At 39.2% G+C, this 24262-nt stretch overlaps 1 protein-coding gene across 1 annotated transcript in view; it reads left to right on the plus strand.

The window, feature by feature from the left end:
- Positions 1–4525: 4525 nt before the first annotated feature.
- Positions 4526–24262, plus strand: part of LOC106092525 (atrial natriuretic peptide receptor 1) — a 41941-nt gene continuing 22204 nt past the window's right edge. Inside the window, exons 1-4 of the mRNA XM_059369631.1 lie at positions 4526–4584; positions 8369–8480; positions 17373–17538; positions 17932–18006. Coding sequence (XP_059225614.1) covers positions 4536–4584; positions 8369–8480; positions 17373–17538; positions 17932–18006 — 402 coding nt within the window. The 5' untranslated portion in view covers positions 4526–4535. The remainder of the gene's footprint in view (positions 4585–8368; positions 8481–17372; positions 17539–17931; positions 18007–24262) is intronic.

Genomic DNA, 24262 nt, shown 5'->3' on the forward strand with positions numbered 1-24262 from the left:
TAAAAATTGGACGAAAATATATATGGGAGCTATATCCAAATCTGAACTGATTTCGACCAAAAAATCACTCATTTTGTGGTCTTCGCAGAAGAAAGCGTAGTGCAAAGTTTTGGGAAGATCGGGTGATAATTGCGCTTGCAAAATCTTTAGAAGTGAAAATCGGGCAATAAATATACAATATATGGAAGCTGGAAGCCTATATCTGAACCGATTTCTATCAATTTCCCTGGTATTGTCGAAAATCACAAGGGAATCTCTCGTGCCATGTTTCGAGACATACGGTTCACAAATGACGATATTATTGCAATATTAGTCAAAAACGGATGAACATATATATGGAAGCTATGTCCAACTCTGAACCGATTTCTTCCAATTTCAATAGACTTCTTCTCTAAGCCATAAAAAAATGAATGTGCCAAATTTGAAAATAATCGGATAAAAATTGCGACTTGTACTTTGCAGCTTTGTAGCTTTGACATAGGTAAATCGAGCAGAAAGTGATTCTGAATCGATCGATATAGTTATCAACGTGTCTTCCTTCTGGGGGTTTTAAATAAATGCACTAAGTAATATTCATTTATTTATTATAATTAACAAGTAAAAATGTGTTAAGTTCGGCTGTTGGATACCCACCACAATGTATATATTAATCATCCTATTATACTCTCCACCATTGGATGGGGATATAATAATTTCGTCAATCCATTTGTAACACCTCGAAATATCCGTCTAAAATCCCATAAATCTATATCTATGTCTAGCCATGTCTGTCCGTCCAACCGTCGGTCTGTCAAAGCACGCTAACTTTCAAAGGGGTAAAGCTATGCGCTTAAAATTTTGCACAAATACATCCTATTAGTGTAAGTCGGTTGGGATTATAAATGGGCCAAATCGGTCCATGTTTTGATATAGCTGCCATATAAAACGATCCTGGGTTTTGAGTTCTTGAGCCTCTAGAGGGCGCAATTCTTATCCCATTTGGTTGAAATTTTGCGCATGGTATTTTGGTATCACTTCCAACAACTGTGCTATGTATGGTTCGAATCGGTTCATAACTTGCTATAGCTGCCATATAATTCGATCTCCCGATTAGACTTCTTGAGCTTCCAGAGGGCGCAATTCTTATTAGATTTGGCTGAAATTTTGCACATATTGTTGAGAAATGATTTCTAACAACTGTGCCAGTTGTCAGTATGGTCTAAATCAGATCCAGAGAACTGATATAGATGCTATATAAACCGTTCTTGGGTCTTGACTTCTGGATTCTCTAGTCTTATTATCCGATTTGGCTGGAATTTTGCACATGGTATTTTGGTATCCCTTTCAAAACCTGTGCTAAGTAAGTGTGCTGGTTCAAGTCGGTTTATAAACTGATGTAGCTGCCATATAAACCGATTTCCCAATTAGACTTCTTGAGCTTCTACAGGCGCAATTCTTTTCCGAATTGGCTGAATTTTTGCATTCATAGAAGAATGACATCTACCAACTGTGCCATGTATGGTCTGATTCAGTTCATAACCTGATATGGCTGCCATATAAACCGATTAGACTTCTTGAGCTTCGAGAGGGCGCCATTCTTATCCGATTTGGTTGAAATTTTACATAGGTCGGTTTGGTATGGCTTCCAATAAGTATGGTCAAAATCGGTTGATACCTGATATAGCCCGAATTTGTCTGAAATTTGGGGGTGGTAATTTTCTATGACGACGGTCCATATCGGTCAATAATTTGATGTTGCCCATATATATATTGAAAAATTCATTCAAACCATATCCGTAGTTCAGATCCAGAGAACTCTTATACAAGTCACAGTTTCAGCAAAATCAGGCAAAAATCTCTTTTTTATGGCATTAAGAATCTAAATTGGAAAATAGGTCTATATGGCAGCTATATCTAATAATAGTCTGTTTTGGACAATATGCTGGTCGGATGACCGAAGTTTTAATGCAAGCGTCAAATTCCAGCGAAATCAAATAGTAAATGCGTCTTTTACGGGATTCAGACAATATGTCGGCAGATCGGTCTATATGGCAGCTGTATCTAGATGTAGTCCGATCTGTAGTCCATATTTGGATTGGATATAGGGAGGCTAAAAGAACTCACTACTTTTTAGTTTCAGCGAAATCGGAAAATGAATGCAGCTGTTATGGGCTTCAGATCCTTAATCGTTAGATCGGTCTATATGGCAGCTATATCTAAATATAGTAATAATCGGCAGATCGGTCTATATGATCGCCGATCTGAACCATGTTTGAGTCTGATATCGTGAGGCATAAAAGAACTCACTGATTAAAATTTCAGTGAAATCGGGTAATAAATAAAGCTTTTAACGGATTCAGATCCTAAATCGGCAGATCGGTCTATGTGGCAGCTATATTTTAATATAGTCTTAATCGATCTAAACCATATTTGGGTCGGATGTCGGAAGTCTTAAAACAATTCACGAATTCAAATTTCAGCGAAATCGGATAATAAATGCACCTTTTATGGGCTTTAGACCATTAACCGGTAGACCGGTCTATATGGCAGCTATATAGTCCGATCTAAACCATATTTTGATCGGATATCGGAAGGCTTAAAGCAACTTTCGGATTCAAATTTCAGCGAAATTAGATAATAAATGCACCTCTTATGGGCTTCAGACCCCTAACCGGCAGATCGGTCTATATGGCAGCTATATCCAAATATGGTCCGATTTGGCCCGTTCAAGAATTCAACCTGTGTGCGGCAAAAAGACGCATCTGTGTCGATTTTGCCCGTTCAAGAACTCAACCTGTGTGCAGCAAAAAGACGCATCTGTGCCACATTTCAACTCAATATCTCAATTTTTGAAGGCTGTAGTGTGATTACAACAAACGGGCGGACGGACACACGGACATCGTTAAATCGCCTTAGATATATATATGCTCTTCAAGTCTATGGTGGTGGGTATAAAAATTACAATAGACATTAAAAACACTAAGGACTAGCGTCAAAAGCTATTGGCTTACGCACTAAGTTATCATACCCTGTATCACAGTAGTGGTGTATCGTATGGTATAATAATTTCGCTAAAAATATGGTCGTTTGAATTGGTCAGCTACCTTGTAGAATTAGATTTGGATTAAGATTATAAATAGGCTCATTTCGTAATAAATTTTCTCAATCGCATGAGACGAGTATTTTTCATCCGCATTTATTAACAAATTAATTTAGTTTAGTTTACCATTTAAAAATCATGTTTTAAAATATCATAATTCTAGATTTAGATGGTACCATCTTTACAAACCCATGGTACATGGTACATTATAAATATTCCATAAACAAGCATTCATAGATAACGTTCTTTGGTGCTTGCTAAAGCAAGCATCAAGGAATTTTAAAGACATTTCATTCAATAGACTTTTAAAGACATTCCATTCAATAGACTTTAATGTAATAAAGTTGTTATGATTTTCCGGTCGATGTATCTTCCATTTAGCCCACGGCCTGGCCATATCCCTTTATAGGCACCTCCTTGTGATTCTTGGTGGATGGTGTTAACAAAAATGTTTTCTTATGTTTTTGATGTCTGTCAACAGCTTTTAGCAAAGCATTTAAGAGTCGACAAGGCTCAGAGATGACGAGAAGTAGACCTTAAATCCAGATACCGTAATTTTTTGCTTAAACTGTCGTTTATAAGCTATCGTTTCTTCTTTGTCCATTTCTTTTACAAACAGATTGATGCTGCTTACGAACCTAAAATATGAATGGTAATGGCTGAGTTGTACAATGGGCCGTAGAAAGTGTGAATAATATTTATAAGGATGACAACGACGACGACAGCAACAACAACTACAACCAGAACAACGACAACAGCTTCTAAAAGGACTCTACACAACTGCCAGAGAAAACAAATTGGGTGGCCAAAGATAAACATTGACTATTAGAGCAGAATAGAGGCAGCTTTTAGCCACCCATCCACCCAGCCATAGGACATAAACTGCAGACAGTAAATGGGTGTGCGTGGCATAATGCGTTGCAAAAACACCAATAACCACTGCAGTGCAAGAAAGCTCAGCTTTAGCAGCAGCAGCCGCACAATATTACCTTCCCCTCTCCCTTTCGGTATACAACGCGGTTTTAGCAGTAATGCCAACATTCTTATTGCCTGTGGCTGCTGTCTCGTCCTGATAATCACCACTCTGGTCATTGTCTACGAAACGAAGCACATTATGAATGAGGACAAGACCTATTGGCAGTTGGATGTTAACGATGCTGAGTACAGCAGCAGCGGCTCCCAAAATATGGACGATGTCAATATGAAATATTTGGCATATGATCTCCAGTCGCTGGCCGCCGGTAGCATCTCAAATTCAAATGAGTATTTTTTGGGCTCTGCTCTGTACTATGATGAGGGTGGTGATGGTGGTGGTGGAGGCAGTGGTAATGGTGCCAGTGCTGCTGTGGGTTCAGAGTCGGGTGTAGCTATTGGAAATGGCCTGGCAGTGAGTAATGCAGTCGCTGCAGATGATGTGAAATTGCGAAGGAAACGTGAAACCGTTGAATATGATGAAATGGGTAATCGTGTTTATAATGTGGGTGTATTGATGGCTTCGCGTTTAGGTGAGTATACATATATGTATTGAATAGAAGTTTTGTTGAACTATGTGTATGTATGTGTGTGTGTATGTGCGAACTATTGTATTTAGAAACCCTAGGGAACATTGGATTAGGTATAGAAATGGCTTGAGAGAAAGAAAAATCGAATCTATCTTTTCTGCTTTGAATTGATGTACTATGGTGCGTATGAGCTATCAATTTAACTTGTTATATATTTTATAACTTATTCGCACCAATTCCCCATGTCCCACATTAAGAATGTTTCACTTTTTTTCACCGGAAGGAGGCCGTAAAAGAGGAAACACAAAAGATTGTGGAATGGGGATCTCTGGAAACTCTAAAATGATGAAAGAAACGCGATATATGCATCCATTAGAAGTGGTAGCAGGCAGTTATGGTGTTGTTGTTGTTGTAGCAGTTGTTCTATCTTTCGTCTGCTTGATTCTGTTGAGTATCCAGGTCCCGAAACTCTGCGACAAAGAGAGTTTCTGGATCTGAATACTCAGACCCAGATCCCCCTCTTTGCGTCCAGAGGGATCAGGGTCTGAGAGGAGTGGGCCTGGCTGGACAGTTAAACAGATGACGCGTGTCGTGTGGTCCCTGGTCAAAATCGGAACAAACATCATAAAAGAGGGATTTTGTCAACTTGACTGAGAAGTTGACGAATGTTAACGAAATCTCAAAATTCAGAAGGTTGATGACTAAGCACTACCCATATACACATTAGCACCACGGGCCACTGGTGCCTGTATATTGTGATATTCTTATGTAGCTTTATCTTTGAGGCTGGTGAGGGTGGCCAAGGTGGGGAAGTTGCAATGCTGTGCATTCAAGGACTATCGAACAATTTGTCTTTCATCCTTCTTCATGACAAAGATGGGTAGTAATGTGGATTTTTTTTTAATATATTGTATATTGGAATTATACTTCATTTGGTGCCAGCACGCATATATCAATGGTTAGTCGGAAGATACTGCGATTCTTGGTGTCGTTTATTATCTGGAGAGAATTTTTTTGTATAAAAAATTCACGCCGGCGGCGTTTCTGGACATTTTGGAAGCCTTCAATAAAGTACATTAATCCGCCATATAGTCGGAGTTTATATTTGACGGAGGATAGCATTGTGATTTGGATAATGAGGACCATTTCGCATAGGAAGACCACGGCCAGTGTTGTGCCTATTTCGGTAAAGTTGAATGTGAAAAAAGGACGGGATTTTTTCATCGGAGCTATGAATTCCTGTGGTTGATGGTGTTCTGTCCAGACTTGAAGCGTGAGGCCACGGAGAAATTCTTCTCGCTTGGGATCACGACCTCTTGGCCACACGAGAGCCAGAAGTAGAGATGAATGCGATCAGAGGTTGGCCAAAGGCCAAGATTTTTTCATTAAATTTTTTAGAGTATAAAGAAGAGGTTCCTTAACATTAACCTTAGGCTTAAATCGGACAGTGAGAAGTTTGTCCACTGTTCCTTAATGAAATGGTTCTGGAAAAATATGCATTGGATTCTTTACTGTAAGCTGAGTTCTGGTTTCAAAAAGGTGTCTAGAGTAAGAAGGTATTTCTCGGTTTTATATTCGTGGTGCAAGAAGTGGTTTACGACCCAACTAGATACGCTGGCTGTACTCGATGGTGGTGCTACCAGTTTTGACGCAGGAATGCCATGTCTGATGGCCTGCACACAACAAAACCAGATTACATATTACATGTGCGGGATAAGGCAAGATTAAATAGGGTGGCCGAATAGGTGGTGCTATGAGTACAACTGCCACCAGACCCTTGGAGGTGTTTTTGGGTATCCAGCCGATTGTCTTATATCAGAGAATCGGGGCTATGACAGATCTGCAGATTGCCTTGTACAATAACTACCTTTGCGACGTTACAGAAGGGGTTCTCCACCAATCAAAAACTAAGAAAGAACAAGTAAGAGCGTGCTAAGTTCGGCCGGGCGGAATCTTCTATACCCTGCATCATGGATTGCATTTGTCAAGTTCTTTGCGCGGTGTCTCCTTTCAGGCAAACAAACAATAATGAATAAGAACTGCTATGCTATTGGAGCTATATCAAGTTGTAGTCCGATTCTGGCCATAAATGAATTGAATGCTGAACATTGTAGACGCCATTGTGTAATATTTCAGTCCATTCGGATAAGAATTCCGCTTTGTAGGGGCTCAAGAAGCAAAATCGTGAGATCGGTTTATATGGGAACTGTATCAAGATATAGATCGATTCAAACCAAATTGAATGCGTATGATGAAGATGGTGGGAGAAGCTGTTGTAAAAAATTTCAGCCAAATCCGATGAGAATTGCGCCCTCTAGAGGCTCAAGAAGTCAAGACCCCAGATCGGTTAATATGGCAGCTATATCAGGTTATGTACCGATTTGCGCAATACTGTGCACAGTTGTTGAAAGTCATAACAAAACATATCATGCAAAATTTCAGCTAAATCGGATGAGAATTGCGCTATCTAGCGGCTTAAAAAATCAAGATCCAAGATCGGTTTATATGGCCGATATACCAGGTTATGAACCGATTTGAACCACACTTAGCTCGGATATTGGAAGTGATACCAAAACACCACATGCAAAATTACAGCTTAATCGGAAAAGAATTGAGCCCTCTAAAAGCTGAAGAAGTCAAGACCCAAGGTTTATATGGAAGCTATATCAGATTATGAACCGATTTGAACTATACTAAAACACCACGTGCAAAATTTCAGTCAAATAGGACGCAAATTGCGCCATCTAGAGGCTCAAAAAGTCAAGACCTAAGATCCGTTTATATGACAGCTATATCAAAACAAGAACCGATTTGGCCCATTTAAATCCCAGCCGACCTACAGTAACAAAAAGTATTTGTGCAAAATTTTAAGCTGCTAGCTTGACTCCTTCGAACGTTAGCGTGCTTTCGACAGACAGACGGAAGTACAGACGGACGGAGGTAGCTAGATCGACTTAAAATGTCATGACGATCAAGAATATAGATATTTTGTGGGGTCTTAGACGCATATTTCGAGGTGTTACAAACAGAATGACGAACCCCATTCTATGGTGGAGGGTATAAACATTTATCGCTTTGTGTAAGACGTATAATGGGTACGAAGTGTGACCATGTTTCAGCCACATACTTTCATGTAGAGATAGCGATCCTTGACATAAACCAGAAGCTGTGGTAACGTCGAAAGGCAAACATCGATTCAAATACTACCTTGTTGCAGAAATGGTTCACATCTGTCTAAGCTTAGCGAGAAGCGTACTATCTGATACTACATGGAAGTTAGACATGTATCATTGGCCACTTCCTTGAACAGGGGTTAGGTATCCTTACTTAAATACGAAATCCCTGCTACAAGGAACCCTTGGAAAGAACAAGAATATCACAAAGCTACTTAAGCCAAGAATTCGGCGTTGAAAAATATATTCGATTCCACTATTGCAGTCGTCATTGACATTGTCATTAATGTCGTCTATGATTGGACAATCTTAATTATCATGCCCAAGTCTTTCGAACGCTGATAAGGCATAAGCTCGACTGCAACTGGGAACCTCATGGATAATGAAATCGAATTGTTTTTCGTATATTATAAATTATTATACACATATACTGTTTCTATTCAAATCATTCTCAGTGCAGAGGTATTCTCTGTGTAATCTGAAACTTTATTGCACACACATACACACACCCACACATACTATAAATACACAATTTCTCTTATTATCAAACATATAATGCACTTGGTGTCGTCTCTTTGTCTGTTATTGTTGTGTTATTGTTTTGTTTTCAAAAGATTCACCCTTTGACCTGGAGCGTTGTGGACCTGCTGTGGATTTAGCTTTGGATGCCATTAACAAGGAATTTCTGAGACCTCATAACATTACACTACGCAAGGTACAAGCAAGGTATGTAAAAAGTTGTATGCAACGACATTGGCGGCAATTGTTTAATGAACTGGTAAATGGTTGCATATTGGAGGGAGGGAGAGAGGGAGAAAATAAGGTGAGGTGTCAAAGAATTACCAAGAAATATATCGATTGTAACTTAATAAAATACATGAAAACAAGTCATGAAAGTATGAAGTTTGACTGTAGCATTCTGCGTGCAAACAACTACAAATGTCCTTGGCTAACCTTGTATTAGCAAACTTAGATCTTTGTAACAGTCGACAGTCTAGTCTGTCTAATTAAAAGCAAATACTAAGTAAAATAAGATAAAGTCCTTTTGCCAATGTCTGGATGTTGCTTTAAAGAAACAAGTAAGAGCGTGCTAAGTGCGCCCTCTAGAGGCTCAAGAAGTCAAGAACCCAGATCGGATTATATGACAGCTGTATCAGGTTATGTACCGATTTGCACCATACTTAGCACAGTTATTGGAAGTCATAACAAAACACCACGAGCAAAATATCTTTTAAACCGGACGAGAATTGCGCCCTCTAGAGGCTCAAGAAGTCAAGACCCAAGATCGGATTATATGGCAGCTATATCAAAACATGGACCGATTTGACCCGTTTACAATCCCAACCGACATAGAGTAATAAAAAGTATTTGTGCAAAATTCCAGGCGCCTGGCTTCACTCCTTCGAAAGTTAGCGTGCTTTCGACAGACAGACGGACGGACGGACATGGCTACATGGACTTAAAATGACATGACAACTAAGAATATATATACTTTAAGGGATCTCAGACGCATATTTCGAGGTGTTACAAACAGAATGACGAAATTAGAAGTATCATGTCATCTTATTTCATTTCCTTTGTCTTAATTACCTCTTAAGGAAGTCGAGCTTTAATGACCTCCGATATGTTACTTAAAGAGGAGAAGGTTTTAAAACTGCAAAGATGAACTCTTCTTTTAAAACTGTTTTACAAATTAGTTGATAAACTCACTAATTCTTTTAACTAATTTATTTATAGCTCTGCCCCTCTTTCCAATAGGTTCAGGAAAAATTTGGCTGTAATTTGACTTTTCAGGGAATAGAAAACGGTTTGGTATAGTGAAAGTCTTGGACCGATATTGACATTTCATGGAAGTTTGCCTACCAAAATCACAAGATAGAAAAATTTCGCCAAATTAGGTGGAAAATGTAGCTAAAATTTTCAAAGGGCCAAAAATAGGTCGGAATCCTTATATGAGGGCAGTATCCAAATGTGGACCGATTTGACCAATTTTCAGTTGGTAAGAATGGGAGTTTCCATGCTAGTTATCCCATCGGACGCCTCCCCAGTTGTTGGATCGGGGGAAAGCTTATCAGATATGACGGGTACCGCAGGAATAAAACATGGGGCGGCAAATCAAAAACTAAACATAAGCAGGAGGTGTCCCGCTTGCACCGATACGAACACGATGGGTCCGTGAAAAAGGGTCGGCAGTGGATGAGCCAAAAAAAAAAGGGCCAACGGTGGCACTCGCAGATTTTCGCAAGATTCACCATCAAGAAAACCCGGTCTAGATGGTAGGTGGCAACCCCAACACTTGGTACCGCCATTCATCTAAAATCCGCCATTCATCCAATGGATCTGGCAACCCCCCGATGATGACCTATGGATTCTGAACACGGTTTATGATTGGAACATGGAACGTCAGAACTCTCTCAGAAGTATCGAGACTTTATCAATTCTAGAACGAGATGTCAAACTATAACCTAGTCATCCTTGGCTTAAGTGAAGTACTATGGCCGAAATCCGGAACTATGGATTTTTAAGGTGGCTACCACTTCTTTTTTTCATGCAATGAAATCCACCGAATAAATGTGGTCGGTCTTTTACTGCCGTCGAAAGCAAAGCTAGCTCTTCTATCATACAATGTTATATCTGAACGCATCGTGACGGCAAGATTAAGTTTTAATCTTAATTAATCATGAGAATGCAAGGACACGGCGATAGCAGGAATGACAATGGCAACAGATTGGTTAATTTTTGCGCAAGAATCCGGCTCTTTATTAAAGGCACAAAATTTCCCAATAATAATATATACAAATATACTTGGGAATAACCAGATGGAAACACCCGCAATCAAATCGACCAAGTACTTATCAGCAAACTCTTTCTGTGTTCGCTGATGGATGTAAAAACTAGACACATGCTCTTAGTGGCCACTCTAAGTCTGCGACCAGCCGTCGTGAAAAGGACTCAAACAAAAAGCACAAAGTTCAACCTTTTTCACCAAAAAAAAAAACAGAAACCGAGCATTACTCTGACATAATAGCAGCATGCATGGTGACGGCTACCTCTATCATTGGTATTGCTCGACGATCCCAAAAACCATGGATATGCAACGAAACTATAGAGGAAATAAAACACCGGAAACGTCTGCTCAACGTTCAGCTGCGGTTTATATCAAGTGTAACAAAAACCCCAGCCAGGACTGAATATCGCGCCTCCGCCTCGTTGGTCATACGCCTAGTTCACCGAGATAAGCGAATATATTGTAGTATGCTGGCAGAGGAAGCCGAATATGCAGCTAATATTGGAAACCTGCGTGGTATTTTCGAGTCAATAAAACAATTGAGCGGCAACAATATAAGGCCAATGGCAATAATATAGGATGAGGACGAATCGGAATTGACAACACCCGAAGAGCAATTGGGGCGATCGTGCGGTTTCTTCAGCTCCGAACGACCAGCAACCAAAGTCGTAAGCTCTCTCTTAATCCCCCTGTGCGCCGAAACCCATCCACCTGCGAAGAAATTGAGGCCGTTCTGGTCTCACTCAAAAACGGCAAATCTGCCGGCCCTGATAATATACCTGCTGAACTGTTGCGGTATGGAGCATACCCCATAGCTCAAGAGATCACCCCAATAATTAGTGAGGCCTGGGATACAAACGCTGTCCCCACGGAATGGAAGAAGGGAATCATGATCACAATCCCCAGGAAGGGTTACATCACCAAGTGTAAAAACTGGAGGGGGATTACATTGCTAAACGCAATGAATAAAGTGATGGCAAGTCTCCTTCTGCTGCGTATTTCGCCTGCACTTAACAGCATTTTGAGGAAGGAACAGTCAGGTTTTCGTTCGTTCGATAAAGAAGTGAAGCAGGGTTGCATCTTTTTGCCGACTCTAGACGGCGTTCACAAATATTTTCAACGGCTTGTGACTCTGTAATTGCATTCTTTCTGCTGTCAGTTATCAGCTGTTACTTTTAGCTTGCTTTAGAAAAAAGGTGTAAAAAAAGTATATTTGATTAAAGTTCATTCTATGTTTTATTAAAAATGCATTTAATTTCTTTTAAAAAATCCGCAATTACTTTTTGGGCAACCCAATATTTTTAATTTTATTAGACTCCGTATTAGAAGCAGCTAATGCTGAGGCATCCTATGGCATACGCTGGGGCATAAACGACTTCCTTGGAGACATTGACTACGCGGATGATATATGACGGAGTATCGGAAGCAGACATACGCGTACATATCAACAAGGCTAGAAGCGTCTTTCTTAAACTCAACAATGTTTGGAGATGCAGTGACTACTCACATAATACAAAAGTCAGAATCTTCAACAGTGGTGTGAAATCTATTTTATTATATGGCTGTACAACTTGGAGCTTGACACAAGCGATTACCCTGAAATTCCAAGTTTTCTAAATCGCTGAATTCGACAAATACTCCGAATTTTCTGGCCAAACCGTATTTCAAATGAAAATTTGCTACCAGGGATTCGGAGCGAAGCGGAGCTGGCCTAATTTAACCGGAGTGGAGGGGTTTTTGAGTTTGGAAACCGCTTTGCTCCGACAAAATAAAAATCTTTAAAATACATATATTTTTTAGGTTTGTTAGTTTACCCATAAAAAATGCATATTTTTCTATTTCGCTGAATTTCAGAGCAGTGAGTTGAACTAGATTTCTCGTTGTCCGAACCAAAATTTGGTCCAGATGGGACCATACTTTGATATAAATTTGGAACATGAAGTAGCACCTGGCCACTTGATATCCGAACCGCGTATGATCCATATCAGACTATGTTTGGATATAGCTGCCATATAGACCGATCTGCAGATCTGGGATTATCAGCCATAAAATCCTCATAATAACCTGATTTCCTTGAAGTTTTAAATTGTGGCTTATATACATTTCACGGTACCTGAACCGAATATCATCCAAATCGTCCCTACTTGGACATTAATATAGATATAGAAGGTTTGTTATAGAATAGGATAATAAATATATCGGCGGGTGTTTGGTATCCAAAGTTCGTCACGGTCGAACTTATTGCCTAAATTTTGGTTAAGAATTGCTTCTGGTATATGCTTAAGAAATAAGGTCGGATGATCTGTTTATTTAGGAGCAATATATACGAATTCAGACCATACATGGCATGGATGTTGAAGGTTATAGGAGAAATCATTATGCAAAATTTGGTTAAATCAAATAATAATTGATTTCTTAAGCGTCTAGGAGGTAAAATTGGAAGGTCGGACTATGCGGGACTTGTAACGAGCGATTACGCAAATATCACCCAAATCGGATAAGAACTGCGCTCTCTTGGGGCTCAAAAAGGTATCCGCTCTGGATCCCTGCTTTAGACATTAAATTATATGGACCGTACAATAGATTCAAATAGAGATTTTATGAATTTTTTGGAATTTAATGAATTTTTCTGAATATTATTAATTTTCTGAATTTAAAGAATTAAATGGAAATGTTTTTTTATTGTCCGCAGAAACCTTAAACTTAAAGACTTTTAATACACAAATTTAACAAATTATTTTTTAAACATTTTCAGTTTGCTTTTTTCCAAGGGCCAAGAGGTTAACTGCCAACTGGCATTTTTTTCTCTAAATTAATTGATTTTCCCTAAGAAAAGCTTTTAATCTTTGTCATTTTATTTATATTTTCTTCATGGTTTTATAACCATATTGTAATTTATTTGAATGCTCATTTACTTAACTCCTCCATTCATTTGTCTTTAAGTGCCATTAATTTGTTGATCGTAGGAAAATGGAAACATTTTAAGTACATACTTTCATTGGTAAAGGACAAGGCCATAGCCATATGGAACATACTAGGGGAAATGAAATTTGTTATTCAATGGAAAGGAAAAGTGAGCTAAAATGTATTTAAGATATCTGATATGTTTATAGAATAAAATTGTGTAGAGCTTAAGCACTTGAATGTCAAGTGAATTGGGAGCATATCATATATTGTAGTTCACATCAAATAGCAGCATTACAAAATTTTATGAGCTATTATTTTTTATAGGGGCAAAATATCCTTAAAGAAAGTAATGGTAACCTGAAGCGAATATTAAAAAATGGTAGTAATTCCATAAAACAAACCAAGCTTTTTTACATCCTCTAAAGTTAGTGATCTAAAATGTGCCGCGAAATCCATGTGGGTGTATAGTGGTTCAATTATAAAACCTTGGTGTTGGGCCAGTAACCCACTCATGTGGAAAATAATGAAATACTCTGAAGAAACAAAGGATTAAACATTTAAAAACGTGCTATGGTCGGTCAAGCGGAATCTTAAGAACCCACCACCTAGAATTCTGTCAAAAATGTACACAGGTGAGCTTAGTTTATATTGGGATTATTTTGAAGATATTAAAGCGTATTATGATTCCGAATTGTAGGACCTAATGAAGTCAAATCGTTTCATACGGGGCTTTATCTATATATGCACCTATCTGGTTGGTATATAGCCCAAATAATGAAGGGCAAAGGTGCACTTTCTGTTATTTCTGCCCAATCAGGTGAAAAATTAAACATATTGGGAGCCGAAAAATACTAATCAGGATTTCGATTTATACAGAATCTACTAGATATAGCTATAGTCCGATTTGAACCTTACTTACCATGTATTTTGGTAAATGCAAATGTGCCCATCAACATTTCATTAAGGAACAGGGGCAAACTTCTCACATATCAATGAGTGCTGACCGATTCAAGTTTAACGGCGTACCGCAGTGCGACACTTCCTTGGGGAGACGTTTTAAGATGGCAAAGTACCTCACAAATGTCGCAAGCATCAGTAGGGGATAACCATCGCTAAAAATGTTGTCTGATGTTCTCGCCAGGATTAGAACCCAGATGTTCAGCGTTAAAGGCGGACATGCTAACCACTGCGCTACTGTGGTAGTTGTAATAAAATACTATCTGCATCTTGGTAAAGTCTAATAACAATTATCGCTTCCGGGGCCACAAGATGTCAAATCAGGGCATTGATTTATATAGGAGCTGTATTAGATTATACACCGATTTAGATCATTCTTACCATGGAACTTGTAACAAAACACTAAGTGCAAAATTTCAGTCGAATCGACTTCTAGGGGCTTAATAAGTCAAATCGAAGGACCATTTTCTATGGGAACCATATTCAAATATGAATCTATTTGGCCCACTCTCAAAGAAATTTGAGTGTTCTTTCATCAACCTATTCAAAATATTGTAGTTTGATGAAACAACAGTTTTTGCCCGCTAAATATGGGAAGTAAGACAGAAATTGAGGCAATTTATAGAGGCATATATTATAGAAAATATTAGGGTGATCGGTTTGTTTTTTGAAAAACAGTTTTTCAGTTTTTTGAGTTTAGTGCATATCGATTGCTTGAAAAATTAATTACTTAGTTTTGAAATTTAACGTGATCGTTTTATTCCCACCACCATAGGATAGGGGGCATAATCATTTAGTCTGTTTGCAACACATCGAAATATCCATTTCCGACCCTACAAAGTATATATATTTCTGGTCGTCGCAAAATTCTAAGGCGATTTAACGATGTCCGTGTGTTGTAATCACTCTAGAGTCTTTCAAAATTGAGATATTGAGTTGAAATTTTACACAGACTCGTATTTTTTCTATACGCCGGTTAAGTTCTTAAATGATTCACATCGGACTATATTTGGATATAGCTGCCATATAGACCGATCTAGCGATTTAGGGACTTATACCTACAACAGGCGTATTTATTACCCGATTTCGCAAAAATTTGGCATTGTGGAAGTTATACTAGGGGCCACGATATTCAAATCGGATATGGCCCATAGCAGACTATATTTACATATCGCTGCCATATAGACCGATATGCCGGTTTAGGGTATTAAACCCGTAACTGGCTCATTTATTATCATATTTCGATTAAATAGGAAACAAAGAGTTGTTTAAACCCTACCGATGTAGCTGTCCTATAGAGCGATCTGCCGATTAAGGGTCGTGAACCCGATGTTGCTAAAACTTGAAGCAGTGACTTATGTTAGGCCTTCCCTCATCACACCTAAATATGACCAAAATCGGACAATATTTGGATATAGCTGCCATATAGACCGATCTGCCGATTGAGTACCTTAAGCCCATAAAAGCCGCAATTTTGCTGAAATTTGAATCGGTGAGCTGTTTTAAGCCTCCCGACATCCGACTCAAATATGGTTCAGATCGGACTATATTTAGATATAGCTGTCATATAGACCGATCTGCTGATTAAGGGAAGAGCAACCAGAAGCCGTTCAAGAACTGCCCATGCATCCCGAAAAATGCACTGTTTGGTGTGGTTTGTACGCTGGTGGAATCATTGGACCGTATTTTTTCAAAGATGCTGTTGGACGCAACGTTACGGTGAATGAACACATTTCGAACCGAACACTGATTTTGGTAATAAAATTCAATGATTTGCAAGCGTTGCTCGTTAGTAAGTCTATTCATGATGAAATGTCAAAGCATACTGAGCATCTTTCTCTTTGACACCATGTCTGAAATCCCACGTGATCTGTCAAATACTAATGCATGAAAATCCTAACCTCAAAAAAATCACCCTTTATGACCCAAACCGCAATTTTGCTGAAATTTGAATCGGTGAGTTGTTTTAAGCCTCCCGACATCCGACTCAAATATGGTTCAGATCGGACCATATTTAGATATAGCTGTCATATAGACCGATCTGCTGATTTAGGTCTTAGGGCTTAAGACTAAGCCCATAAAAGCGGCAATTATTATCCGTTTTCGCTGAAATTTGAAATAGTGTGTTGATTAAAGGTATTGAGGCCATAAAAGCTGCATTTATAACCCGATGTCGCTGAGACTTGAATCCGTGTGTTATTCTAAGCCTTTCGTCGTAACACCTAAATATGGTTCAGATCAGCCTATATTTAGATATAGCTGTCATATTGAGCGAGGTTAGCATGTACGCCTTTTAAGGCTGAATGCCTGGGTTCGAATCCTGGCGAGAACACCAGAAAAAAATTTTCAGCCGTGGTTGGATATGGTAGTGGATTTGTTACAAAAGAGGATGGTTAATTTATCCCTGATGGTGGGTGTCCAAAGTTCGACAGCGCCAAACTTAAAATTTTTTTACTTGTTTAAATTTACTTCGTTTTTTACAATATTTGTGTATTTTTTAAAGGAGCCTAAAAATGTAAAAACGTCAAAAAAATCTATAAATTCCCACTCCTATTGATATATATTTAAGCAACTTCAGCTTCATTATCCTGGTAGTCCTTTTTGCAATAAAAACTTGTTTGACTTTCCCTTATTGCTGTGTTAGTTGAAGCAAAAGTTAATGGGGTGTAGGAAATGTTCTTAACGGTGAAATTTATCTACTCAGTATTCAACTCAAACTCCTTAAGACTCCCAAGGTGTAGAAATGATAGACACCAGCCAGCCAAGAGATGCCTCTGGCAATAGCAAATGTTAATGAAATCATAGTAGTTGTCTCCAATGATTATTTATCCTTAATGAGTTTTGGTCTTTCTAAGTCAGTTCCAAGAAATGTGAGGGTGGGGGAGAGATAAGAGGAGGGAAAGGGTGGCCATTAAACATTTATCTGCAACTGTAATTTGTGTTCTTCTGTTTCTTCTTCCTTTCAGTTATCCCTCATGCTCGGGGGCCAAGGCTCCGGGTTTGGCAGCGGATATGCATTTTAAGAATGACGTGATTGCTTTTGTGGGTCCTGCGTGTGCCTTTGCTCTGGAGCCGGTGGCACGATTGGCTGCCTATTGGAATTCGCCCATCATTACTGGAATGGGAGATCAGGTAAGAAATTTAATTTAAAGGTGATTCTATCCATGAAGTCTTGCAAGAAGCTTTGACTTCTGGTTTGGCTGTAAAGCATCCTTTTGATTTGTGTCTAAAGGTATGCTCCATGCTGCCTTTGTTTGTTTGTGGATAATTTCTACCTAATTAATTGACTGCGTGGGGTTAATTACTTTATTGTTGTTGTTTTATTGTTCTTGGTGTTAGTTCCATTTCAATTCGCCTGACAAATTCACATTTACTCACTTGGCCACGCAATTCCCAGGAAGCTGTGAATAGTGTCCCTGTGAACAGACATCTAAACTGATTTAATAACCAACCATTTAATCTAAGGTTATTGTTTCCTTTTCTTTTTGTCTTTTGGTTTTTCTCCTTCATTTTCTTGTTCAACAGCCTCCATCGGAAGGTGAATTGACTGTGACATCTGGCATACTGGGACGCATACACAAATGGAAAAACGAAAGTACTGTAAGTGATGGTAGTTAAGTTACTATAGGTAAGGACATAATTAAAAGAAGGAACTGAAATTGAAGAAAATGTATGGACCAACCCTATGGAAGTATTAACTACGGTGGTGTGGGGAATCTTCTATACAAACTCCAAACTTATATAGAAGAAACTAGCCAGTCATTGTAAACGCCGGAAGTAAAGAAGGAATTTCAATAAGAGTGAACATAGCAGGGGACTGGAACGAGAATCGCTAAGTCATGGGCGGAGTGTTAAGTTCGGCCGGGCCGAACATGTGCAGCCTCAGTTCTATTCTGTACTTGTTGTTGTAACTACATTTTCTGTGGAGGTGGCGATCCTCGCCAAGCTCCTGCATGTGAGCAAGCTCTTTCCGGTGCAAAGGGTGACCATTGGTTATTTAAAGGCGTCAAAAACTCGCCTTGTCATAGTGGGAATCGTAGGCACTCAGTATTTGTGTAAGAGCCGGTGCCACCCGACATCTCACTGAGAGTTTCCACACGATACCACTGATTGTTCGCTACTGTAGTTACAGCTACTCCGGATGGAGCATTCCACTATCCGCAACCGTTAGCTCGCAGTTAAGCTTTTCGTGACAGCAATGAACACCACACAGATCGCACCTCAATGTTCCAGCTTGTTTGGTGCTCACAGCTATCCCGTTCCGGGAGTTCAGGATAAATTAGTGGGATTTCGTTTCCCGCAAGATAGGATTGGATTGATTGCAATACGGACTCAGGGACATGATTTTGGGTCTACGCCGAGGCAAAGCGATATCGGCGTATCGCTGAGATTGTCGGACGAGTGTGGAGTATTTCGGGCAGTTATCTGTGCTATTACTGTAAGGGTTTGCCGCTTTCAAAGCGTACGTCTGCAGCTCTGATATAATGGAACGCCTAAGATAAGAGGACTCGAACCAGGGAGTTCGAAAAGGTGCAAAGACTTCCCTGCATTGAAATCACTGAAGCATTAAGATCAACGCCGCTGGCTGGCTTGGAGGGGATGCTGAATATGCAACATATTTACGCATTTTCCTCCATGGTTGAGCTTCGGTTGGCATGCTAACTACATGGCATCTTCGGGATTAGCTTTCGCAGAAGAGTGAATAGAAACATGGATGCTGTGCTGGAGGAGGATGAGACTACTATTTCATTAAGAACTTCAAAACGGAGTCAGGGACGGGATGGAGGTCAACTCCGTGCCACTAGAAATACATAGGTATATCTCTGAGACTGACGGTAGTTCAGGCAGATATATGTGCCATTACTACAAGATAAATAAGGGCCTGAGCGACGCCAGCCCGCTCAGGAACAAGGGGCAAACTTCTCTCATATCAATGAGTGCCGTTTGATTCCAGTTTAAGCTCAATGATATGGGAACTCGATTTTATAGCCGAGTCCGAACGTCGTGCCGCATAGCAAAACCTCTGTGGGTAGAAATTTAGCCCCCTGATCCTGAATGGAATGCTAGTAAGCGAATTTGCATTTATATGGCGGCGCGCAAGGCTTTGGATGTAAGGTGCGTTGCGGGTTGTTGACTTGACATTGACTTGGTTTAATGAGCATATGCGTATTCCGGGAAAAGAGAAGGCGAATGAATGTGACTCGTCTATGGGAGTGAAATTTTCGTCGGTTTCGCATATGCTTTTCGCACTTGCTTTGTTTATGACTGGGTCTACAGGGGCACAGGCTCTCCACCTTGGGTGACGGCTTTTCTCCGATCTAAGTGAACTTGCAGATGTATCTCTAGCAGATAAGTTTACAAAAAAAGGAACACGTGGTCATGCGTGGCTTCCCACTCTCTGCCAGTACATGGATGTCTGGCTGTTATGATACGCTCTCCTAAGGTTCAACGAAGGAGAATGAAAGAGGTGGTGGCTGTTGATAAGATGTCAGTGAGCGCACTGTGCGATAGGCCCTATGGCGTCGCACGTGGGAATCTCGCATAATGATTATTGCAGAAGTTATCTTGGCGAGAATAAAATACGTTAACAAGATGAAATGCACATTTCTCAATTTCCCTATATCGTCTTGAGGTCTGATCTGGGAAATTTTCTTTACTTACATCTCTTTCCCCCTAGATTTTTACAATATGCCAATAGTGGCTCCCGAGTGAACCTACCTTTGTAGTGGGCTACACATTCAACATAAACCTAAACTCCACAAAGTAAATTTGCCCATGAACATTCCGCACTCATATCAATGAGTGCTGTACGATTCATGCTTAAGTTCAATGATAAGGGACCGCCTGTTTGTGACCGAGTCCAAACGGCATGCCGCAATTGAAACGATTCGGTATAGAAGTTTTACACAGGGGTTAAATTTCCGCGAAACATTTTTTCTGATGTTCTTGCCGGAATTTGGACTGCGCTGCGATGGTTTCCGATTACACAGTTCCGATCATCGGTCCAAACGATATAACTTTAATCAGTTTTTGTTTGCTGAGTAAGGGGAAGCAGACATTACAGCCGTTTCAGCAAACATAGTACTGCTGTTCTGCCCACTTCGTATTACTATTTCAACTAACAAAATCTGCTGTTTAAGACAGGGATCCGGAGCGGGTACTTTTTTTCTGCTCCGCTCCTGCAAAAATTTGTCCGCTCCACTCCACTTCAGCTATTTATACTTTACTATAAATTGACTATTTATTTTTATAACACCCTCTACCATAGGAAGGGGGTATACTAACTTCGTCATTCTATTCGTAACACCTCGAAATATGAGTCTGAGACCCCATAAAGTATATATATTATTGATCGTCATGTCATTTTAAGTCGATCTAGCCATGTCCGTCCGTCTGCCTGTCTCTCTGTCGAAAGCTCGCTAACTTTCGATGGAGTAAAGCTAGCCGCTTGAAATTATTATTAGTGTAGGTCGGTTGGGATTGTAAATGGGCCAAAGTAATGTGCAAATCGGTACATAACCTGATATAGCTACAATATAAACCGATCTGGGATCTTGACTTCATGAGCCTCTAGAGTCAAGATCCCAGAGCGGTTTATATGGCAACTATATCAGATTATGGACTAATTTTAACCATATTTGGCGCAGTTGTTAGAAGTCATAACAAAACACGTCAATCGAAATTTCAGCCAAATCGGTTAAGAATTGCGCCCCTAGTAGCTGAGGAAGTCAAGATTCAAGATTTATATAGCAGCTATATGTTATGAACCGATTTAAACAAAACTTAGCACAGTTGTTGGAGGTCATATCCTAACACAAAATTTCAGCCAAATCAGATAGAAATTTCGCCCGAAGTCAACCATACTCAGTTCAGATATTGGAAGTCATAATAAAACACCTTAGGCAAAATTTCAGCCAAATCGGAAAAGAATTGCGCCCTCTTTGGGAGCGATATCAAAACATGGACCGATATGGCCCACTTACAATCCCAACCGATCTACACTAATAAGAAGTATTTTTGCAACATTTCAAGTGGCTAGCTTTACTCCTTCTAAAGTTAGCGTGCGAAGCGAAAGGTTTGTATAAGTTACAGTTTAAAAGTTCAAGGAAATCAGGTAAAAAATGAGGATTTTATGGCTAAAGATCCCAGATCTGCAGATAGTTCCATATGGCAGCTATATCCAAATATCGGGTGGCCTAGTGCAACTCCACGTTCCAAATTTATATCAATGTGTGGTCTGGTGCTATACTTTAGCTAAATATCTCAATTTTTGGAGACTGTAGCGTAATTGCAGCAGACGGACATACAGACATTGTTTAATCATTTTAGTCAGAGTATATGTATGGCGATTTGTTGCAAACGGAATCACTAAATGAATATACCTCCTTTCCTTTTGTGCATATAATGGTCAAGTGAAATCAGCCTTTTTTTCATATTTTCTTTGCAAAAATCTTCTCCTCCATTCTATTTCTTCTAATAAACCCAATATAAATCAAGCGGCAGTCATTTTCAGCAGACAGCAGAAATTTCAGCGGTAGGCCTGCTGTTCTGAAGTTACAGAGTTACTGCTGTAATAGCAGAGCAACTGCTGTAATTGCAGCAAAATTAACTATTAACAGTCAGTGTTTGCTATTTTCTGCAGACTTTTTTCTGTGATTGCAAATATTTAAAAATATACAATAGTTATGAGTGAAAAGGCACACATTTTACAGGAAGTCGTTCGCGTATTTTATTTGCCAGTAGAAGAAAGAGCGAGAGTGTGTGAGAACAAGCAAATTTTTGAAAGTTTGCCAATGGCGAACCTGCAAATTTCTGCTGGAGGTTTTTTTTCCAGCAGCAATTTGCAACTTCGAACAGATGTTTTCTTGAAAACCAGTTGTTTTATTCAAATAAATAGCGAAATAGAGTAAGGGTTATTCTTACTCTCTGCAACTGTTTACTTTAAAGATACTCGCGTACACATATTATGTCAATGTCAATATCAATAAAGTTTAAGCAACATGAAATGGTAAAAGGCAAGTTTTGTTAAGGGCATCTAACATCCTCTGGCAGCTTTAACAATAAAAATACTGATAGCCTCTTTTCTTAGGTAATTTGCCACGAAGTTTAAAAGGTTATAAAAATTGTTGGCATTTTGCAATCTAAACCCATCCCATTTCATATTCATCATAAAATATCTATTAAAATTGTTTACTTATTTGTTGCCTACCATAAATTATAGTAGTTCCCTAACGAAAACAACTGAATAATATCCTGCAGCCTGTGTGTGATCAGGATAATCATCTTGCTTTATGGATGGAAGAAGCCTTGTGGTTAAGTCGTCTATCTCTTTGCCTTTTAATATGCAAACAATTTTGAAAGTCCTATAAAAGCGCCGTCGTCTAAAGTTTCAATTTAAGCAAAAGCCTTTTTAAATTTCTTAACATGCTATGAAGATTAAGTAACCACCCCTATCCCCCATACTGGATAATGGCGTCTCGATGTTGTCATTACTCCAGCGAAAGTCCTTAATTCATGATATACCTCCATCTCCCTTTCCACTGTGACCACATTAACCAATTCAATTAAAAATTGTTTTCTTTTCGTATTTTCTGTTTAAACTCACACTTACACAATGGGCCTTCATTTATTCTCACACTCTCATTGTATTTTTATAAGAAGATAGATTAGCATGGTTGATGTCGGACTATTGACATATTTGAGTATGAGAGTTTCATAGATAATTGGGTTTGTTATTGGCGGGAACCGAAAAGATACAAGGCATGAATGAGGGGGGGAATGTTTTTAAGCCAGTGGCATTTTGACGAGTTTCTGTTAAAATCGCTCTAGTGTTGTGTTCTTATTATGTGGGTGTTTGAGACGGTGTTGCCAGCTAAAGGAAAATTTGCCAAATGCTTAAATAAATTACTGTAAATCTCCGAAAATGCAAGAAAGGCCTGCGCAAAAACATTTAGTGTTGACTTTTTGAGCTATATCTAAATCTTAACCGATTTCAAGCAAACCTCTCAGATATTGTGGTAGTCGTCGAGGAAAGCGTTGTGCAAATTTGGCAAGGTTGGTCAAATCGGGCAACATACATATATGACAGCTATATCTAAATTCACCAGTAATATTAGGAATCATAAGAAAATCCTTCCTGCCAAATTTCGATAGAACCGGTTAACAAATGAGCAATTTATTGCAATATTTCTTTCAATTCCTATCAAGCAAATATGTTTATTTATTGTCCGACTTTGCTTAAATTTGAAACAGTAAGTTATGTCAGGCCTCTCGACATCATTGGATAATTTGGCCTAGATCGGTCCAGATCTCGATTTAAAATCTTGGGCCATAAAAGGTGCATTTATTGTCTGCTTTCGCAGAAGTTTCTTATAGCAAGTTGTGTTAGGCTCCTCGAAATTTCTGAGTAATTCGGCCCAGATCGGTCCAGATTTGGATATAGCTGCCACCTATAGCGATCTCCCTAATTAAGGTTTTAGACCCATAAAAGGTGAACTTATTAACCGATTTTGTTGAAATTAGGCACAATGAGTCTAACGTAACTCATTGTACCCAATTTCAGTATTCGTTAACTGCCACAAACACCCATCTCTTTTTAAGGTTTGGAGCACATAACAGGCGTATTTATTGTCCGATTTCGCTAAAAGTTTGGGATAGCGGGTTGTTTTAGGCTCCTCGACATCCCTGTTCTATACAGCTCACATCGGTCCGGATTTGGATATAGCCGATTAAGGTCAATTTAAGGTTTTAGACCGATAAAATGTGATTTTATTATCCGATTTTGCTGAAGTTAGGCACAATGAGTTGCGCTAGGACCCTAGACAATCCTATTGAGTATGGTCAAGATCGGTCAAGA

Source organism: Stomoxys calcitrans, chromosome 5 (assembly GCF_963082655.1).
Source record: "Stomoxys calcitrans chromosome 5, idStoCalc2.1, whole genome shotgun sequence".
Classification (NCBI taxonomy): domain Eukaryota; kingdom Metazoa; phylum Arthropoda; class Insecta; order Diptera; family Muscidae; genus Stomoxys; species Stomoxys calcitrans.